The 21072-nt window shown below is 36.6% G+C and overlaps 1 protein-coding gene across 1 annotated transcript in view; it reads right to left on the bottom strand.

Moving 5' to 3' along the window:
• The window catches only part of TAFA2 (TAFA chemokine like family member 2), a 531793-nt gene that overhangs the window by 77056 nt on the left and 433665 nt on the right, over positions 1–21072 (bottom strand). Inside the window, exon 4 of the mRNA XM_069081388.1 lies at positions 19150–19256. Within this exon, the coding sequence (XP_068937489.1) occupies positions 19150–19256 (107 nt within the window). The remainder of the gene's footprint in view (positions 1–19149; positions 19257–21072) is intronic.

The following is a 21072-nucleotide window of genomic DNA, read 5'->3' on the forward strand; positions in this document are numbered from 1 at the left end:
AAGAACATAATTTTAAAATGCTTTCCAAAATATTTGCATCTACTCACAAATTCACTAAACAGCACATCACTGTCCCTGTCCCCCCACCACCCTTCCAACAACTGTTATTTTTTTCTCACAATTACCAACCTGATAGGTGTGAGATAGAGCCTCAGTTTATTTTAATTTGAATTGCTCTTACTATTAATGATTTGAAATATTTTAAAAATATGATTGTTTATAACCTGCCTTTATTCTTTTGAAAACTGCCTATATATTTCCTCTGACCATTTATCTATTGGTGAATGGCTCTCATTCCTACATATTTAATTAAGCTCCTAAATAACTCAGACACCCAATTTTTATCAAAGAGATTTGCTACAAATATTTGCCCTGCAAATTATTTCCCTTCTAATTTCTAATACTAATTTTGCTTATGCATAAACTTTTCTATTTGATTTCATAAAATCAAAGTTGTTTGTTTTATTTCCTGTTAACTTTTTGTATGGTCATGAAGTCTTCTCTTGGTTGAGAAAAGTATCTCCTTTTCTCCTCTAATTTGTTTATGACAAGACTTTTTCTATTTAGTTCATATATCTATTAGGACATATGCACAGTATGAGATGCTGAAATAAACCTCTGGGTTGTTGAAATAAACATACTGAACTGCTTTCTAGTTTCCTGAGCTATTTTGACCAAATAGTAATTCTTTTTCCCAGTAGTCAGAATCCTTGAGCTTATCAAACAGCATTCTACAATTTTCAATTGCTTCAAAGTCTTGTGTAACTAATGTGTTCTACTGATCAATTTAAAAAAAATAAGCTAACAGCAAATACTTCTGATAACTATTATTTTGTAGTGCAGTTTAAGTTCTACCACTGCTTCATTTTCTTCTTTCTGAACTTTTCCATTATTTTCATTGAGATATTTGGTCTTTATTATTCTATATTGAGTTTTAAAATATTTTGAGAGCAGAGCCAAGAAGGTGGAATAACAGCAGGAACTTGCTTGAGCTCACATCCCAAGTCTAACCAATACCTGTAAAAGAATGACACTAAACAAATTTTAGAGGTAGAGAACTCACAAAGACAGAGTGAAATACATGTCCAACTGAAGTCAGTCTGGCAAACTGAAAGGAAGGATCTATCACTCTGGGCTGGGAGTGAAGCGTAGTCCTGTGTGGGGGCCATGCAGCATAGTAAGGCAGCATAAAATGATTGGAGCAGACCTCAGGGGACTGAACCACTGGCACCTGTGGTGGTTTCCTGACTTCTCAACCCATAAACGCCAAAGAAAAAGTAAAAGATCAGTAGAGAAACTGTTGGACTTGGGTAAGAGAAGAGCACTGTTTGGTCCCTGCTCCCAGGGGAGTGGAGGTGGTGGTGGCTGTGGTAGCAGCACCTCAGTGGCAGCAGTTGCTTCCAGGGCTCCAGGCCCACAAATAGTGGGGGGACCAAGTGGCTGACCAGACAGCAATTGCAGGAATATCTTTTCTGGCTCTGAGGCGGGCTTCCCTTTCTTTGTCCTGCTTGGATCTGGGAGGCAGTCTTGGGTGGTGGTCCTGGGGTGAGGAGCACTGGCATGGCAGAGCTTGCATTGGCTGTGGAGAGAAAATCCTCCTCACAGTTCTGAACCAGGTGCCTAAAAGATGCTCTGACACCAGCAGCACAAAACCCCAGAAATTTGAGAACAGCACTCTCCAGTTTGGAAGCAGAGTTCTACCATGGCAAAGAGCTCAAAGTCAAGTAATTGACTGACAAGATGAATAAACAGAGGAAGAGAATTGTAGAAGATCAAAACATAGAACCAGAAGAAGACAACAAAGTCAAAACTCCTGCATCAAAAACCTCCAAGAAATATATGGGGGTGGCTAGGTGGCACAGTGAATAGAGGACTGGCCCTGGAGTCAAGAGGACCTAAGTTCAAATCCAGCCTCAGATACTTAACACTTACTAGCTGTGTGACCTTGGGCAAGTCACTTAACCCCAACCTCCCTGCCTTCCTCCCTCCAAAAAAAAAAACAAAAAAAGGAAAAGAAAAATATGAATTGGTTGCAGGCCTTGGAGAAGCTCAAGAAGGATTTTGAAAATCAAGTAAGAGAAGTAGAGAAAAAAATGGGAAAAGAAATGAGAGTGATGAAAGAAAATCATGAAAAACAAGTCAACAGCTTGCTAAAGGAGACCCAAAAAATACTGAAGAAAATAACACCTTAAAAAATAGACTAACTTAAATGGCAAAAAAAGGTTCAAAAAGTCAAAGAGGAGAAGAATACCTTAAAAAGCAGAAACGGCCAGATGAAAAAGGAACTTCAAAAGCTCACTGAAGAAAATAATTGCTTCAAAATTAGATTAGAGCAAATGGAAGTTAATGACTTTTTGAGAAATCAAGATATTATAAAACAGATTCAAGAGAATGAAAAAATAGAAGGCAATGTGAAATATCTCACTGGAAAAATCAGATGGAATCTGATGGATATCTCCTGAAAAACAGATCCAGGAGAGAGAATTTACAAATTATTGGAATACCTGAAAGCCATGATCAAAAAAAGAGCCTACACATCATTCTTCAAGAAATTATCAAGGAAAACTGCCCTGATATTCTAGAACCAGATGGAAAAATAGAAATTGAAACAATTCACTGATCACCTCTTGAAAAAGATCCCAAAAAGAAAACTCCTAGGAATATTATCACCAAATTCCAGAGTTCCCATGTCAAGGAGAAAATATTACAAGCAGTCAGAAGAAACAATTTGAGTATTGTGGAAACACAATTAGAATAACATAAGACCTAGCAGCTTCTGAATTAAGAAGGGCTTGGAATGATCTTTTAAAATATTTTTATAACTCTGAAGTAACTGGTAATTTGATTGATATTGTGCTAAATTAATTATGGTAGGATTACAAATTTTATTATATTGACATGACCCAAATACAAGTTTTTAATCCCTCTATTTTTCTGTCTTTAATTTTTGTAAATAATTCTTTGTAGTGATAATCACATAATTCCTGGCTGTGTCATGGTAGGTAGACTTACAAATATTTTATATATTCTGTAACTATTTCAAAAAGAATTTCTTTTTTCTATCTCTTACTTCTGGGTTTTGTTAATATAAAAAAAACTGTCCCAGTTAGACTTGTATAAAAAACTAGGCTAAAACACAGAAGCCTTCAGATGCAAAACAGATTTTCCCCAGAAAGTATAGGAGAGAAAAATAGTTCAATTGCATGTTAAGAAGACAATGAACTTGTCTCCAGGGCATAGATTGCATTCATATCTTTATCCCTAGTCACTCTTCTGCATAAGAACCATTCCACATAAGGGAGATGAACCTAACTGAATTGAAATATATTACTGAAGAATGTTGAATAGAAGAGCATAAACTTCTTCCAGCTAGATGACTCAGTTAATAGAGCACTGAGGCTGTAGTCAGAAAGACCTGAGTTCAAATACACCTTCAGACACCTACTACCTGTATATCCCTGAACAAGTCATTTAACCTCCATTTGCCTTAATCCACTGGACAAAGAAATTGCAAACCACCCCAGTATCTTTGCCAAGAAAACCCCATGGACAGTATGGTCCACGAGGTCACAACTAAACAACAACAAAACTTCTTCCCCCTTTTTTTCTGGGGGTGACAAACAACCTCAGAGCAGAGTTCTGGGAGTAAAGGAAGAGGCTTCTTCCAATAAAATAAGGGTCATTGCCTTGGCTGAAAGAGCTCTGCAGTACTCCAGCTGAAAAGAGTATAATCAAGCTCCAGCTGAAGCTAGCAACCAGCCCATTCAGCACAGATGCTGCAACGTTAAATAGCCCAGCAGCTGAACCACCTGCCCAACAGAGCATGGTAGCAGTTGCCCAGCAGCAAAGTGGCCTGCCCACAACTGTCTGGCAGCCACTGCCAAGCAGCAGCTGAAAATGGTAGAGAGCCAGCACAGTCATCAAGTAATCTGCCTAACCCAGCCCAGAAACAGATTGGCCCATCCAGCTGAGACACCATGCCCTAGATGTGCTGAGCCATTGGTTCTATGAGGAGCCAGGTGAACAGTGGAGCAACTCATCCATCACTGACACCACACCCCAACACAAATGTCAAAGAACACCCTCTAGAGAGAGAAAGAACCGTGATGCTCTCCAGTTCCAGAATTTTGAGTTACCTTAGCCACATACGCATATGACTGGCTACAATCCTCTCTGAAGTTCATGATCATTACCTCCCTTCCTCAGACTCTGGATACATTTGTGGAAGGGTGCGCCTCTTTGTGTAGGGAGGAAATCAGGGATATGGTTGTAAATGTTTAATAGCTAATTTGCTGAAACACAGAAACTATACAACCCACTTTTAATTTGAATGCATTATTTATATTTTCTCCATCACTTTCTTAAGTCTAGAGACAATTTCAAAATAACAAATCCAGCCATGATTTGTAGCACTTGATAATTTCCAAGGTATAAATGTTTATACTGAAATTTTAACAATGGGCTCTCCAGAGGCAGAAGATAGATCCAGCATACCAGGGGACAAAATGCTTATAATTACTGTTTTTGCTATGCCATTTGAATAAATGCCTTTGTTAATGAACTAATTGAGCCTCATTGTCCAGGGGAAGCATAGTGATAAGGGCTAAGGAACTAGTGGTAGGAACACATCCATCTCCATAATTCCCCCCGTAATTTGACTAAATCATATATTCAAATGCTATGCCATCCAGGTTACAGATATTAAATATTGATATTATTTCATTGTCTATGGTTCCTTTAAGTATAATCTAGTTTTGCTCTTTTTCTCTCTTAAACATACCTATTTTTACTGTGCCTTATTTGAAATCATGATTCCTAACCCCAATTTTTAAAAATCTGCTGAAGCAAATTAAATTCTGCCATAAACCCTCATTTTAACTCTGAGGCCCTCTGCTTCAAGTGCACCTCTTATAAACAACACATCGTTGCATTCTGTTTTCTAACCCAGTGCTTCTTAAACTTGGATCAAAACCTCATGAAGGGGTCTCAAGTGGAAAAAGTTTAAGAAGCCCTGTTCTAATCCATGTTGCTAACTTTCTCTATTTTATGTGTGAATTCAATCCATTGATTTCACTGATGTGGAGAATTCCCAGACAAGAAAACTCTCTCTACTACTGCAGGTCAAAACCTTCTCTGCAGCTTACAGTTGTTCAAAGTTTAAAAAGTTTAAAATGACTTGAACTGGACCACAAAGCAAGTAAATGTCAGGCAGGATATGAACCTGGGTCTTCCTAGATTCAAGACCAACTCACTGTCCACTATAGGATAATGTTTCTCATTGTCATAGTTTTAATTGTTAATTATTTATTGTGTTCCATCATATCCTTTTATGCTTATCCCTCATTTATCCCTCTAGGCTCCTCTTTTAAAATGGAGATAGAGAAAAAAGGAATGTGAATATTAGTAATGTATAATTGGAGGAGTCTGTTCCTAATTTTCTACCCCTCTTCTCTTCACCAAGTTCAAACATTCTGGTTTTTACTCTTATTTTCTGTTTTCTTCCCTTTTATGATCCACCCTTTGAAATGAAGTTTGCTTTGCTTGTGATGATTTGTTCCCAAGGCTTATGGCATGTCCCCACGCATTCCTCTATCTTCACATTCTCTTTTTGTTGTTGTTGTTTTATTTTTAAACATGAAACATTTTTTCAGTCACATCCCACTCTTTGTCAACCCATTTGGAGTTTTCTTGGCAAAAATACTGGAGTGATTTGCCATTGCCTTTTCTAACTCATTTTACAGATGAAGAAATTGAGGCAAAGAGGGTTAAGTGACTTGCCCAGGATCACACAGCCAATAAGTGTCTAAGGTCAGATTTGAACTCAGGAAGGTGAGTCTGCTTGACTCTAAGCCCGCTGCTTTGTCCACTCTGTCACCTAGCTGCTCACTCTTCTTGGCATACTACAATTATGGGAAATAGTAAACTCTTCCTCCTTCTTCCCTAGCATATTCCTCTCCCCTTTTCTTTCCTCTCTCAAAAAGAAAAAATAAAACAAACCCACACCTAAGTTCTGCATTTGTATGTTTTTTCTTTTTTTTTTAAGCAATTGGGGTTAAGTAACTTGCTCAAGGTTACACGGCCAGTTATTTCTGGGGGTGGTGCTAAGTATCTGAGCCCGGATTTGACATCCCAACACTGGGGCCGGTGCTCTTACCCGCTGAGCCACCTGGCCACCCCGGTGCATTTGTATGTTAACTGCCCCTGTTGCTGTCTGATACAGACCATGAGATTCTAAAAGGATACTACTTTCTTTGCCCCTTATTAAACTGTCAACTCTTTATCATGATTTAAAGCCTTCTATTTGCTCAAATTATTTACCTTCCTACGTTTCTTTTGAATCCTGTGCTTGTATTTCAAAGTTTCTATTCAACTTTGCTCTTTGAAATGATTCAAAGTTCTTTCTACATTCTATTGAAAATCCATTTTTCCCTTGTAGGATTATATTCAGCCTTGGAGGATAAGATATATTTAGTTTTAAGGTTTTCATCTTTCACTTTTGGAATATTGAACTCCAAGATTTCCCTCCTCTTAAACATAGTTACTGTCAAGTTCTGTGTGATTCTAAATGTGTTTCTTTGGAACTTGAATATTTGTTGTTGTTTCTGGCTGCTTGCGGTATTATTTATTTGATTTGGAAACCTAGATTTTTAATATGACACTCCCAAGTATTTTCTTTTTTTTTTTTGCTTTTTATTTGGAGGGCAATTTGGGGTTAAGTGACTTGCCCAAGGTCATATGGCTAGTTTTTTGTGTTAAGTGTCTGAGGCAGATTTGAACTCAGGTCCTCCTGACTCCAGGGCCAGTGCTCTATTCACTGTGCCACCTAGCTGCCCCTCCCAAGTGTTTTCAATGTGAGATTTATTTCATAGATTGATCAGTATATTCTATTTTCATTGCATCCTATGGTTCCAATACATATGGAATCTTTTGTTCTTTATGATTTCTTAAAATATGGTATCCAGGATTTTTTACTTTGTTATGTCTTTCAGTTATGATTCTTAAATGATTTCTCCAACTCTGTTTTAGGTCACTGTTTTCCTTCTTTTGTTTATTCCAGGGGTGGGGAACCTGTGGCCCTCTAGGTCCTTAAGTGCAACCCTCTGTCGGAATCCAAACTTCACAGAACAAATCCCTTTAATAAAAGGATTTGTTCTGTAAAACTTGGACTCAGTCAAAAGGCCATATCCAAGGACCTACAAGGCCACATTCAAGGACCTATAAGGTCACATGTGGCCTTGAGGCCACAGGTTCCCCACCCCTGGTTTAATTATTTAATTTCATTTTTCTGTGTCTTCTTGTGAAATCATCGAGTTCTATTTGTTCCATTCTATTTTTCAGGGTGCTCACAGTGTGGGTCAAGTTTTCCATCTTGGCTCTAAGTTATTTATTCTCCTTCCATTGTTTTTCTCCTCCAATGCTTTAATTTCACTTATAATTACTTCTTCATTTCTTGCAGCTTCTCACAGTTTATATGAGCCAATCTGTTCTGTTTTTCTCTAAAGTTCTAATTATACTTATTGTAGAGTTTTTTTTTTTCCTGGGCTTATATTTTGAACTTCTTATAACCTATAGTATTTCTTGTATCTGATGTTTTCTTTTGTTTACTCATTTTTTTCCAGTGTCAGTTGCTATATTGCGATTTTTTTTTTTTTTGCCAGGGCCATGTTCCAACACTCTTTGATAAGTTAAGTGGGCCCTGTTTTGTTCTATTTCCTCTGTAAACTGGATGCCATTGCCAATTCCCTTCTAGATAAGGTGCCTTATATTTCCCACATACGAAGACAAACAGCCAGGAATCTCTAGTTATCACTTGCTGTTGGTCCAATATAATAAGAACTGGCCTTGATTCATCTCCATATCCTTCTCCTTGCATAATTCCCAATCAAAAGTTGCTTCTGTCGACTGCTATAATACTGAGAAGTCCTAGATGGATTTTGAAGATACCATATTTTAAGAAATCATAAAGAAACTCTCAAGTCAGAAAATATTGTCCTAGGCTGCTGCTACTAGAATCTAATATAATCCCTCTGTATGGCTTTTAAAGTACTTTATGTCCTGTCTTCAATCTACCTTTCTAATCTTTTTTTTATAGAATTGATCCCCTTCCCTCACCTCTACAATTCAACCAAATTGGCCATCTTTGGGTTTCTCACACAGGATATCTCATCTTGTTTTTCTGTACTGATTAGCCCCCATACCTGAATTGAGCTCCCTTTTCCCCTCAACCTCTTATTTCCTTCAAACACCATATTTTACAACAAACCTTCCCTGATCTTCCCAGCTGTAAGAGCTTTTCACTCAAAAAAAAAACTTTCCTTTTATCTATATGATATATAACTATCCACCACAGAATGATAGCTCCTTGAGGACAAGAACTAACTTATTTTTATCTCTGTAATGCCAGTACTTAGTACACTGACTGGAACATAGTAAATAATTGATAAATGCTTGCTAATTGGTTGACTGACTGCCATTAGGAAGGGGAGAACCAGTCATCAAGACACTTAAACAGTTCTCAGTGCCAATACCCAAAGTAGCTGCACTGAAAGAAACACCTCAGAGCTAACAGCAAGGCCTAGACCTGAGGGGCTTTTTCTTTTACTTTTTTTTTATTTTAATTCATTTATTTCCTTTTAGTTTACAACATAATCCCTTGTCTTGCAAATTTTCTCCTCTCCCCTCCCTCCCATGACAGCATGCAATCCAATATAGGTTCTACAAAAACCTTCACATTAAACATTAGTCAAGTTGTAAAATAGGATTATAACCAATGGAGTGAACAATGAGAAAGAAGGGACAAAACAAAACACAAAAGAGAGAGAGCAGGTAGTTTCCTACAATCTGCATTCAGACTCTAGTTCTTTCTCTGGATGTGGATAGTCCTTTCCATCATGAGTCCTTTGGAGTTGTCTTATAACTTTGCATTGCTGAGGGGACCCCAGTCTATCAAAGTCAGACTTGTGTCTGTAATTGTGTACAATGTTCTCCTGGTTCTGCTCTCTTCATTCAGCATCAGTTTGTATAAGTCTCTCCAGTTATTATGAAGTCTGTCTGCTCCTCATTTCTTATAGCACAATAGTATTCCATAACATGCATATACCACAACCTGTTTAGCCATTCCCCAACGGATGGGCATCCCCTTGATTTCCAATTCTTTGCCACCACAAAAAGAGCTGCTATAAATATTTTTGCACATAGAGAAGTCCTCTTCCCACTTGTATGATCTCTTTGGGATACAGCCTGAGGGGATTTTTCTACAAATACTGTAGCCAAAGTTCATTCCCAGAAGGGTAGAGCTTACGCTTCACTGGCCTCAGCTGCATGGAAGTTGTGGCTGCCTGTTTACAAGCAGGGTGAGGAAAGATAGGGATCACCTGCATCCACAACTATTACACTCACAAAAAATTGTCATTGACATTTGCAAGTTGATTTAAGTAAATGTAAAATCTAAAAACCATTGGCAAAATAGTTAAACTGGGAATGGCTAGGTTGCTCAGTGGGTAGAGCACTGGGAGTGGAGTCAGGAAGACCTGAGTTCAAATTCAACCACAAATCCTTAAAAGCTGTGTGACCCTGGACAGGTCACTTAACCTCTGTTTGCCTTCATTTCCTCAACTGTAAAATGGAGATAATAATAGCACCTACCTCCTGGAGTTGTGATAATCGAATGAGATAATAATTGTGCTTGGCACAGTGCCTATACTAAGTGCTGTATAAATGTTGGCTTTTATTATTGCAAAAGGATTCTTGGCCTTAGCAAAAAAAAAAAAAAAAGCAACATCACGTTCCTTCAAATAAAATATTTGTCTTTCTCTAAAAGTTTAATTAGGATCATAGATCAGAGCTGGAAAGGATCCTGGACATCACTTAATCCAACCATTTCATTTTACAGATGGAGAAACTGAGTCCCAGCAAGGTTATATATTACGCCAAAGTCACACTGCTCTCCAAATTTGAATCTGAGTTCTCTGATTCCCATTCCAATACTATTATTACTAGAAATAATAATAACAACAACAATAACAAACTTTTTTTCACTAAAACAAATTCCATAAAATGAATCGCACATATATTGACCTAATGGCAGCAATGCACACATGTAACCAACATTGGATTATGACATTCTCCTATGTTCTCTTGCCTCAAGAATTGCATATTCATTTCACAACTGAATATACAATGGGCCTGACTACATGAGTTATCTATCTGACATCAGACAAAACAATCACAGAGTCAGACATGCATATACAATTATGCTGAAAAGGATAAACTTGCCTGGTCAATATAGCAACTAAAAAACAAAAAGAAGAAAAAAAAGACCGGAGTCTGTATTACCTAAGCCCAGAGACAAAATTAAGATGCAGAGACTGGGATTCAGTCCCTAGTCACCAAAATTTGGAGGGCACTGATAGGACACAAAGAGTCCTCCATTAGTTATTAAAGAGCTACATCTAAGCTCAACAGCAAGAATAATTCATTAATATAGGAAACAACCAAAGACGGTGCCTGCCCTCCCACTCATTCAGACCATACTCCAGGTAAATGCCCCCATTGCCTTCCCACACATTTCTGCTCAACCCAGCAAAAGGCTATAAAGTGTTATAGAGTTTACCATCAAATTGCTGCCTTTTTCTATCTGCCAAATTATTTTTCTTAGAATGAGAAGAAATGATGTTCTCTCCTATATCGGATTGTAAGCTGCCAAAATTTGGAACTGAATGTTGTAAACTAAAAGTAAATCAATTAATTCTTTAAAAAAGAAATTATGTTTTCCTACCCATTTTAATCCCTACATTTGGTGGCAAATATCTCTATAAATGATTTTGTTATAAATTAATGTTCACATTCAGGAAAGAAAAAGAGTAAACAGGTCCAGATGAGATTTATTGAAGGGTATTCTTTATCACAGCCTGCAGCCTCAGGAGGACAGGAAAAGGGGAAGCTTAAAATCTTTAAGTCTATATGAATCAATTTGTGGTGGCTCACAACAAACAAATATGGATTCCTAGCTTCCCCTTTTATATTTGGAAAAAGTCCCATCCCTAATGTGTGTGTCTGTGTGTGTGTGTGTGTCTGTGTGTGGTCACTATTTTTTTTTTTTGCTCACAAAGGCAGATTGGTAAAGAAGAAAAATATTGTTTGTTATGATCCTGTCCCAGATTTACAGATAAAGGAGGAGACTGCTTTCCCCACCTCAGTGGATTCAGTCCCAGAAGTTCCAGAATGTAATCAGCAAGGTATTAAAAATTGTAGAGTGTCATATATATATATATATATCATATATTATATATATAAATTATATATATATATAAATTGTAGAGCGTCTTATAGTATCTTCTCTGAATCAAGAGAAGAATAACAATAGAGTTGAGGAAAACAGTATGTCACATACATGTGTATATGTATACACACATATTTTATATATATACATACACATATGTGTGTATATATATGAATATAACTGAGCTCTGGAGAGGAGGGAGTTAAGACTCAGAGGATATTGTGCAGGAAATAATGTGACATAGGGGAAGAGGTAAAAAATATATGACACGTTTTGGGACCTTGGAGTATTGAAATTGGCTGAGAGGGTAAAGAAGGAGTAAGTTTAACTTATCCTATAGCAATTTGGCAAGCTTACTGGGTCTGATCTCATAGAAATAAGGGCTTATTCTCATGGCCTTAACTGGACTCTGAGAAACTTTCACAAAGCTTAGGGACTTATTACTCCCACAGGTTGCTATGAGCTTAAAACAGGCCTCAGGGCAAAACAAAGAAGAAAGGTGTATTCTGTTTGCTCACAGTCTAAATTTCTGATTTAACTCGCCTCTCCTGAGCAAGATTCTAGATTCTAAAGTGTTCTATAGGTTCAATTAACAGTTAATCTTAATAATATATTATTGTTAATCATTTATTGCTAATTAATCTTTCATACTTACTATATTGGAGTATCTAACATTTATAAGATTGACCAGTAAGCAATTTATTAACTTGCATATGCAGGCATACATTTTCTAGCAAGAAATGTGAATTACTTTACATTCATAAAGTTAGGATGACATTTGCAGTTCTAAGTCTAAATAGCACACATGCCTATCTATAAATAGATATCTTTCTAAACATAGATAGATAGATAGATAGATAGATAGATAGATAGATAGATAGATAGATAGATAGATAGAGGCATGTCTAGATCTATTTACTTAATAAAATATAGATATGTACATATAAGTGTATATACATATGTTTACATGAAATATATGTATATACACACATCTGTATGTTATGAGGGTGAAAGTAGCCCAAAACCAAGCATTATGTAATAAATTATAGATGTCCCAGCTCAGTGGCCCCTGTCATAACTCTACCTCAACTGAATTGAAGGCATTCTTTGTTTTGCTTCTCCTAGATACAAAAATTCGAAGTTATGGTTTCAATTTTGCCTTTATTTTGTATTTATATCTTGTTTAGTTTTCCTTTTCAACCTTGTTGCAAGTTTTTAAAACTCAGAGCAGAATGGGGCAATTCTATACATCTGATTTGCTGCATATTTATCCTGGAAGCCAATCTTCTAATCCAGGTTCTAGTTCCTATAGTGAAAGTCTATGCAAATCACTTCTCCATTAGACTGGGAGCTCCTTGAGGGCATGGATTGTGTTTTACCTTTCTTTGAATCTCCAGTGTTTAGCACACTGCCTGGCATATAATAAATATTCAATACTGTTGAGTGACTGATTTACTCACTGACCTCTCTGGATCTCATTTTCCTCATTTGTCAAATGAGAGGGTTGGAATAGATGAGTTTCTATGGTCTCTTAGAATGCTAAGACTATGATCATCTTTAAGGTCCCATCTGCTTCCCAAATTCAAAGATTCTATGTGCCTTCAAAGAAGAGGATGAGGAGAAACAGACTTACTATATGATGATGACGACTAATGATTGCTAACAAATGTGTCATAGTAAGATTGTCTTTCCTTTCCTGTCAGAGCTTTCTCTCCTAGCTCTATCATGTTGCTCACATACCCACAAATACATATATGCACATACAAAGGCATTTCAAATCTGAACTGGGAAATTGAGAGCCTACCATTCTCTAGTGAATCATTACAATACCTTCATAAGAGAAGATTGTTCCTAGTGTGACTAGTAAATTGATTTTCTTCTCCAAGAGCTGTCATTCAAAAACAAAGCCCAAACACCATACTATTTATAAATACATGATCAATGAAAATGATTACTATAACAATAAGCTCAATTTCAGCCAAATATCTTAATCACTAGTTAGAAGTAGTCTCTCATAGTTGGTCACCATTACAAATAACAGGTGCAGCTAACCTTTAAACTTAACTACTTCTTTGAATATTGTTCATCATCAGAAAAATCATCAATAAAGCATCCAATTTGTTCAGTCATTTAATATGAAACATGTACCTTGTTTATTTTAATAACTTTATTTTAATAACTTTTATAGGAATTTTACAACTATGCTTAATGAATTTCAAATGGCTTCTTATTATACAGAACCGTCCCAAAAGCATTAATGTTACAGATAAAATGAAAAATTTTATCTGTAAATTTATTATCTGTAAAATAATTATCTGTAAAATTTATCTGTAAAATGAAAAAATTTCCACAAAATGAAAAAAAATCAAATTTTAGAGGATACAATAGTCACGTCTCAGTCTGACACTGATAGGTTTTATCAGGGAAAAACAGAGCAACTAAAAGGTTAAGTGACTTTTTAAAATCCAATAACAAATATTATTGGGTCAAAAATAAAAGGCTAGACTCATTACATCATCATCATCATCATTTATAGTAGTAGTACTATGGATAATAATAATGCTAAATAACAGGGATAGAGGCTGGAGCTATGATTTAATTGGTTTAGGAAACTCCCTCTATCAATCAGCCCTTTCTCTTAGTCTTAGAGACTCAGTCTTTAATATAGACTCAGAGTCTCTAATTTAGAGTCTTAGAAAATGGCATAAAACTGAGATATAAAATGACTTTCCCAGGGTCACACTGCCAATATGTATCAAAGATGGAACCTTAACCCATGTCTTTTGGGCTCCAACCCCAGTTCTCTATCCCCAATTCCATACTGGCTCCATAATAAACAATCTAGGGTATTGTATATGATCATTAATTAAAAGGTAGGCATGAGAAAGATCAAAGAAAAATGAATTTGATAAAAGGCATTTCCCCTATTCACATCATTATGAATTACTATTTCTTCATTATTGAATATCTAACAGAATTAAGGCCTCAAAAGTTTGGGTTTCTAAAATAAAAGGTATATTTGATTATCAGTTCATTGCCTTCAGAGACAGGGAGACAAGCTATATTCCTTGGAAATGCCTATCTTGAAGCCAAACATCTTTAAAGAACCAGCCCCTACAGTGGTGGAATATTTTCTCAATAACTCAGAGTCACATAACACTAAAGATGGTATATAAATGAAAACACATAATAGACAATGGGGTTACTTTATAGTTTTCCCCAACCTTTTAGTGCCCAGAATCGAATTAGACTTCCTAGAGATAAGAAATTAAGTCGATTACTTTATGTTACCTGATTAACTCTAATGGCCCACAGCATAATTATAAACTTTAAGAGAATCATTTAGAATGTTTTGGAGAGAGAGAGAGAGAGAGAGAGAAAGAGAGAGAGAGAGAGAGAGAGAGAGAGAGAGAGAGAGAGAGAGAGAGCTTGAATTCTATCCATCAACTTATCACAAAGGGGAAAGGATTTTCGAGAAAAACAATTCATAGGCAACTGAGTTTTAAGCATGGGAAGAAGCTTCATTGTTCCCCGGGAAGAAGCTTCATTGTTCCCCTACAAAAGAAGTCATATTTAGGCTGTAACAACAGGTGTTAAATGTCACAGTCATCGATTAGATGATTTCCTGCTTTAGAGAATTCTCCAGTTTCATCTGACCTTATATTTTGACAGGAACATTCACTGAAAAAAATCCAGTTCAGACTGCCTCAACCAATGCCGAGACCACCAGTCCAGTTTAGAGTATCTTCCTCTGAGAATTGTTTCTCCTGGTAAAATTGCTCATAAATCTAGGAGTCCATTGGGTTTAATCCATTCCTTTTATTTTGATGCAGACAACTTCCACTGGTCTTTAGCCAATTAAAATTAGTTTTCTGGTTTCCTTGTCAAATATCTTTGAATAAAGGGGAAAATAAGTTCTCATCAATTCACTATTTATAATATTTATCCTCCTAAGATATTATTTGATTAGAGCTTAGGAAAGGATTTGATGGGAAACTAGGAACTCTGAACTGGCATGTTTCAAAGCTGATTTCCAATATCTAGACATAGACTTGAGCACTTTGGTGGGGGAAGTTGAAGTAAAAAGGACTTCTTATAGTTGATAAAATGTTGCCCTCTATATTGTGAGAATGAAAAGTGGAATCTTCCAGTTAGTAACAACTTTCCCCTTGGGCTTGCTCTGAGAAATCTCAGAATATAATATCTATATAATGTCTATGTTTCCAAAAATGTAAGTAATAGGATCCCCAGCTCTATAATACATTCAAAGTAACAAATACATTAACTGGTTCTGGACAGCCACTCCAATTATTCTACCACTCTGATTACTTTGAAGATGCAAAAGACTTGCAGAAGCCCATAAACAAATGCAAAAACATATGAAGGGAATCAATGACCCATAAATAAACAATGTAATTCTCCCTCATCTTTGCCAAGTCTGACTTTTCCACAAAGGTCCTATGTTTCTCCATATTCAGTGACACCCTTAGATTCCCCTTGAAAGGAAACATAACTTGGGGTTATCAACAAGGCAATCCCTCCCCAACATCCTAGTGACTACCTCCTTCCACAATCTCTCCAAGCATCGTGTCACTCTTTAGTTTTAATGTCCCTCCAAGGAACACTTGGGACTGCTAGACAGCCAACCCCTTTCCCAATGGACCTACATTGTCTGAATAATAATGGATAGCAGAGTATAAAATTCACATACCTTGCTCCTTCATATTTTAACTTGGTCCCTAACTGCTGCTTCACCCTAGCCTCAGGAGAGATATGCACCATATTCTCTCTCCATGATATATTCTGTGTAAGCAATTCTTCTCTGATTATAATACCAGACACCAAAAATCTAGAAGTAGGGGTACTCATAAGGCAACAATCCAGACTAATAGTGGTCCATAAATCCCTTTCCACTAACTAGAACTCTTAAATTGGCACCAAAGTTATACATAAGAGCTATACTATTTTTGGTAGATATATCATTGCCTTTATACCTGGAAAAAACTTCATTATACCATACATCTAAACCAACTGCCTCATTTTGTAGGTAAGGAAATTGGGATTCGCCACAGGTCACTTCTCATCTGTTTTTAACTTAATAAATTATTTATCATTTGATAAGTAAAAATATGGTATACCTAAATTTTTTATATTAAATTTTGTCTGCATTAATGAAGTATACATTGCAGCACCTGGAAAAATGACTATAAAAAACCCAAATCCAACTGACAAAAAAAAATAGCAGTTCATTCTGTTTACAAAAATAATTCATATGTAAGTCAAATAAAATTTAAACTTTAGACTAACTAACATCCAATGGGGTATATAACAGGAGATAAAACAAATCACCACAGATTGTGTGGAAATGTAAGGTAGGAGGTAATTCTTAATTTTTGTGAGGGTTATAAACCCTGGGAGGGGGATTATCACAAAGCAAACCTATCATATGAATTCTAAATGACTTCCCCATGAGATTATTCTCTTCTATATCACTGCATGCCATGATTTCACGATCTAGGCCTCAACAGATTGCAAAGTTATCCAGGAAATTTTTTTTTAAGTTTTAAGTGATTTACACCAAAGTTATTTTTTAAGAGCCAGTTGCTGGTAATGTATGAGGCAAAAATACGTAAATACTTTCCCTTGTGAGATGACTAACTTCATTCAAAACCTTCAGACAAATTTTTTTAAGTCAGGCAGAATACCTTCTGCAGTGAGTGGGCTGTATTGACTCCTTGGAGAACATGACTCAGTGTTCTAACAAGATAGCCACTCTGGAGGTCAAGCAGAAGTCTGTTGACATAAAATTGGGACGATATTATCAGCAAATCTAATGATGTCCCTGGGCAAGTAAAAGTGGGTTTTTTTTTCTTAAATTTACCCCCAAATCATCCATGGTTATATTTTATAGAAACATAGAATTCTACAGTTGAAAGAGACCTCCATAGATATTTAGCCCAAACCATATCTTCACAAGGATTCTTCATTAAAACATCAACAAGAAGTCATCCAGCCTTTGCCCAAATACCCTCAATGAAGTATAGCCTGCTACTTTCCATGGCAGTGCTTCTACTTCCTTGATATTTGATTTGTATTCGACAGTGCAGAAGCACACATGTTTGACCAATGGCTATCCCTCCATCATGAGCTTTTGTTCACTCTCTCTCTATTGAAATGTACCATGTAGGGGCGGCCAGGTGGCTCAATGAGTAAGAGCACCGACTCCAGTGTCAGGATGACCTGGGGATAGAATCCGGGCTTAGACACTTAGCACCCACCCAGAAACACCTGGCCATGTAACCTTGGCCGTGTAACCTTGAGCAAGTTACTTAACCCCAATTGCTTAGGGGCAGCCAGGTGGCTCAACCGGCCCCAGTGTCAGGATGCCCTGGGGATCAAATCCGGGCTCAGATACTTAGCACCACACCCAGAAATAACTGGCCCTGTAACCTTGAGCAAGTTACTTAACCCCAATTGCTTTAAAAGAAAAAAAAAAGAAATGTACCATGCAACAGTAATTCATTTCACACTATCGGCTTAGGGCATCAGAATTCAAGAAATTCTAAATTCCTCAGCAATGCTATGACAAACCATGATTCCACAGGACGGAAGTTGAAGCAAGCTACCTACCTCTTGACAGAAAGGTGGTGGCCTCAAGATTCAGATTCAGACATACATGCTTAGACTTGGTTACTAAGAGAATTTGCTTCACTTAACTATGCATATGCTATGAGGGTTTTACTGTTTGTTATTATTGTTCAATTAGAGAGGATTGAGAAGAGAAAATAAATGGATAATTGAAAAGCAGTAAGATTTTTTAAAAATTCTTCCTTTCTATCTTAAAAAAAAAGGAATTTAAAAGTAAAGCTAATATAATGGTTTCACCAAAAGCCAAAAAGTGGCAAAATAGGGTTAGGGATAGAGACTGAACCTGTGATATTATTGGTATAGAAAACTCTCTGGGGTGACGATAGGTATATTTGCTGGGGTAGGGCATGAGGAGAGGCGGAATGATATTAATTTTTCTAGTTAGGAAAGTAGAACCCTTGTGAGTAATGGTAAATTATACAGAAATTTCAGAAAAACAGGAAATTGATTTCTTACATTAGGAGTATTTGATAGTGAAAAGAATAAGTAAAAAATAGTTCCATGCTAATTCTCCATATTAATCCTATTAGCCAGAAATGAAAAAGCAAAGGATAGCCTTCTGACTATCAAAACTTTTCAAGTTTAATGTACATCTGTAGATTAAAAATTCTCACTGCTTGATTAAGGAAGGCAAAACCATCAGCCGCATATTAAGTATATTATGGCTAGTGTCTGAATGGAAGTAGAAACAGACACCTCAGAAACCAAAAATTAAGGTTCATCTTCTTTCTATTGAGGAAGCAAAGACATTCAGAACTGGCTGTGCAAAAACTTAGCTTTGACAGGCAAACCATTTGCATGCCATAGCAGAATAGACGTTATTAAAGATGGCTTCTTTATGAGGTCTATTGCAGTCAAGAACTTCTCTAGAGCACTCATATGCTCCTTGATACATCTTTATTACATGTCAACTTAACTTTTCAACTGCCCCATCCCAGAAAGGAAAATGGCAGTGAAATTGTCAGAGTTGCAATTTCCTATGGATTGACTCGGCATACTAAACTGATATGGCACCAATCCGGGAAACATTAAATAACCATTTCCTTCCATAACACACCCGCTTTAGAAATCACTCTCTCTGAATCTTTATTTGTAGAGCAGTCTCAGGAGAAATTTGCACCCAGGAAAATCACAAAAACTACCCAAGACAGAGTTATACTTTTTTTAAAAGCAGAGCCAACTTCAATAAGGTGCTGAAAAAAGGAGTTCCAATTTCTTACCTTTATGGTGGTTTACACCAGATGCTAGTTTGCCCCACAAGGTTAGAATAAATATTATTATCAGCAGCTTTCCTTTTGTTGCTTTCTGTAAGTATCTCTTATTCATCCTGTAAGGAAAAGAAAAGGAAACGCATAAGTACATGACACTATCACATCTATTTTTACAGAATCACAGAATTTTAGACTTGAAAGAAATCTCAATAACCACCCTGTACAACCTATATCCAAAAAGTAATTCTCACTGCAATATATATGAACAAGTTTTCATCCAGCCTCAGCTTGAAGACCTCCAGTAGGAGAACCCCACTCTTTCCTGTGCCGGTCCATTCTCCTTTGAAATAGCTCTAATTATTGGGATTTTCCAGGCTTCAAACGTATGCTCCTCTCTTTGCAAATCCCACCCAATTGCTTCTGCTTTCCACCTCCTAGAGCCAAACAATATCAGTGCAATCCCTCTTCCAAATGAGAGCCCTTCAAAGACTTGAAGACAGCCAGTATTGATCTTTCAGGGACTGCTCTTCATCCTGGATAAATAACCCCAATTCCTTCCATTAATCCTCATATCACATGATGCTTCACTATCCTGTCTTTCTCGGGATACCCTCCAGTTTATCGATATCTTTCCCAAATTATGTCACTCAGAATGAAACACAATACTCTAGATGTGGTCTGATTGGGACACAATATAGTGAGAATATCAGTTCTTTATTCCTGGAAGTTCTACATCTCTTAATGCAACCCGAGACTACTCTGTCATATCACACTACTATTTACAAACTCTATTTAACTCCAATATCTTTTTTTTCAGATAACTTTCTATCTAACCATACCTCTCTCATCTTAAATTTATGAGGTTTTTGGAACCTAGAAGATAGTATATTTCTCCTTGTTAGATTTCATATTATTAAACTCAACCCAATGTTTTATATCTTTCCATTTCAAAACTCCAATAGCACCTAGCACGTTTAGTTCCTAAATTGACTCTGGATTTGCTTGGGAAAAAAAAAATCTTCCTCTGATGATGAACCAGGCAAATCAAAAGTGAAATTTTACCAAGAGCCTCATGAAGCAGGAGGTAAATCATCATCTATTTCTTATTTAGCCTTTGGCTTCTAAGGACCTGTTTTGCTAATAATATGAACAAATCTAGTACAATCTGAAGTTACCCCAACAGTGTTATGGTCCAAGCAAGTATGTTTGACTCATTCACAAGTTCCAGTGCTTACTGGTTGAAATTATCTTTAAATAAATCCATTGTGTTTTTGGAAAATTGCCTTTCCTCATTAATTTGTCATATGAACATGGGACGTATGGGACACAGTTTTAGAGAAAATTGGTTCTTTTATTCTCTCCATGGCAAAATCCATTGCAAAAGTGAAATGCCTTTCAAAGCCAAAGAGGTACAACTTCCTTACCACAAAAGTATTAACTTGAAGTTCTAATGAGAAATATGTGGAACATGCCTCATGTTTTCTTAGTTATTTCAGGAGAAGAAGAAAAGAGATGGGACAAGCATCTGATTCTTAGCAACTAAACTTAAGAACTATACCTGAAAAGTGTGTGGACTTTGTACAAAAAAACATGCAGAATTAAGTAAGTGAAAGGAAATGCAGCAGAAAATAGGGAGCAGATGCATAATCATTTATCTTGAGAAAAATGGGGCCCAATTATTCATCCTCCAATTTTCCCCCTCACCTCAAGTAATTTAGGAGAAGTGAGACTATAGAACAACAAAATTAAAAGAGGACTTTCTCCAATGAGGAGTCATAATTGCAAGGATCTTCATAGTGCAAGATGAATCCCACCTTTAGGACCAAACATCTAGCACAGGCTCCTCAATTTACAAAGGAGGACCTGAAGACCAAAGAGACTGAATAACTTGCCTAAGGTCACACAGGTAATAAGCAACAGAGTCAGGATTTG

This window comes from Petaurus breviceps, unplaced genomic scaffold, assembly GCF_028583685.1.
Source record: "Petaurus breviceps papuanus isolate PSGF00001 unplaced genomic scaffold, PetGlider_PUasm1.0 154, whole genome shotgun sequence".
Classification (NCBI taxonomy): domain Eukaryota; kingdom Metazoa; phylum Chordata; class Mammalia; order Diprotodontia; family Petauridae; genus Petaurus; species Petaurus breviceps.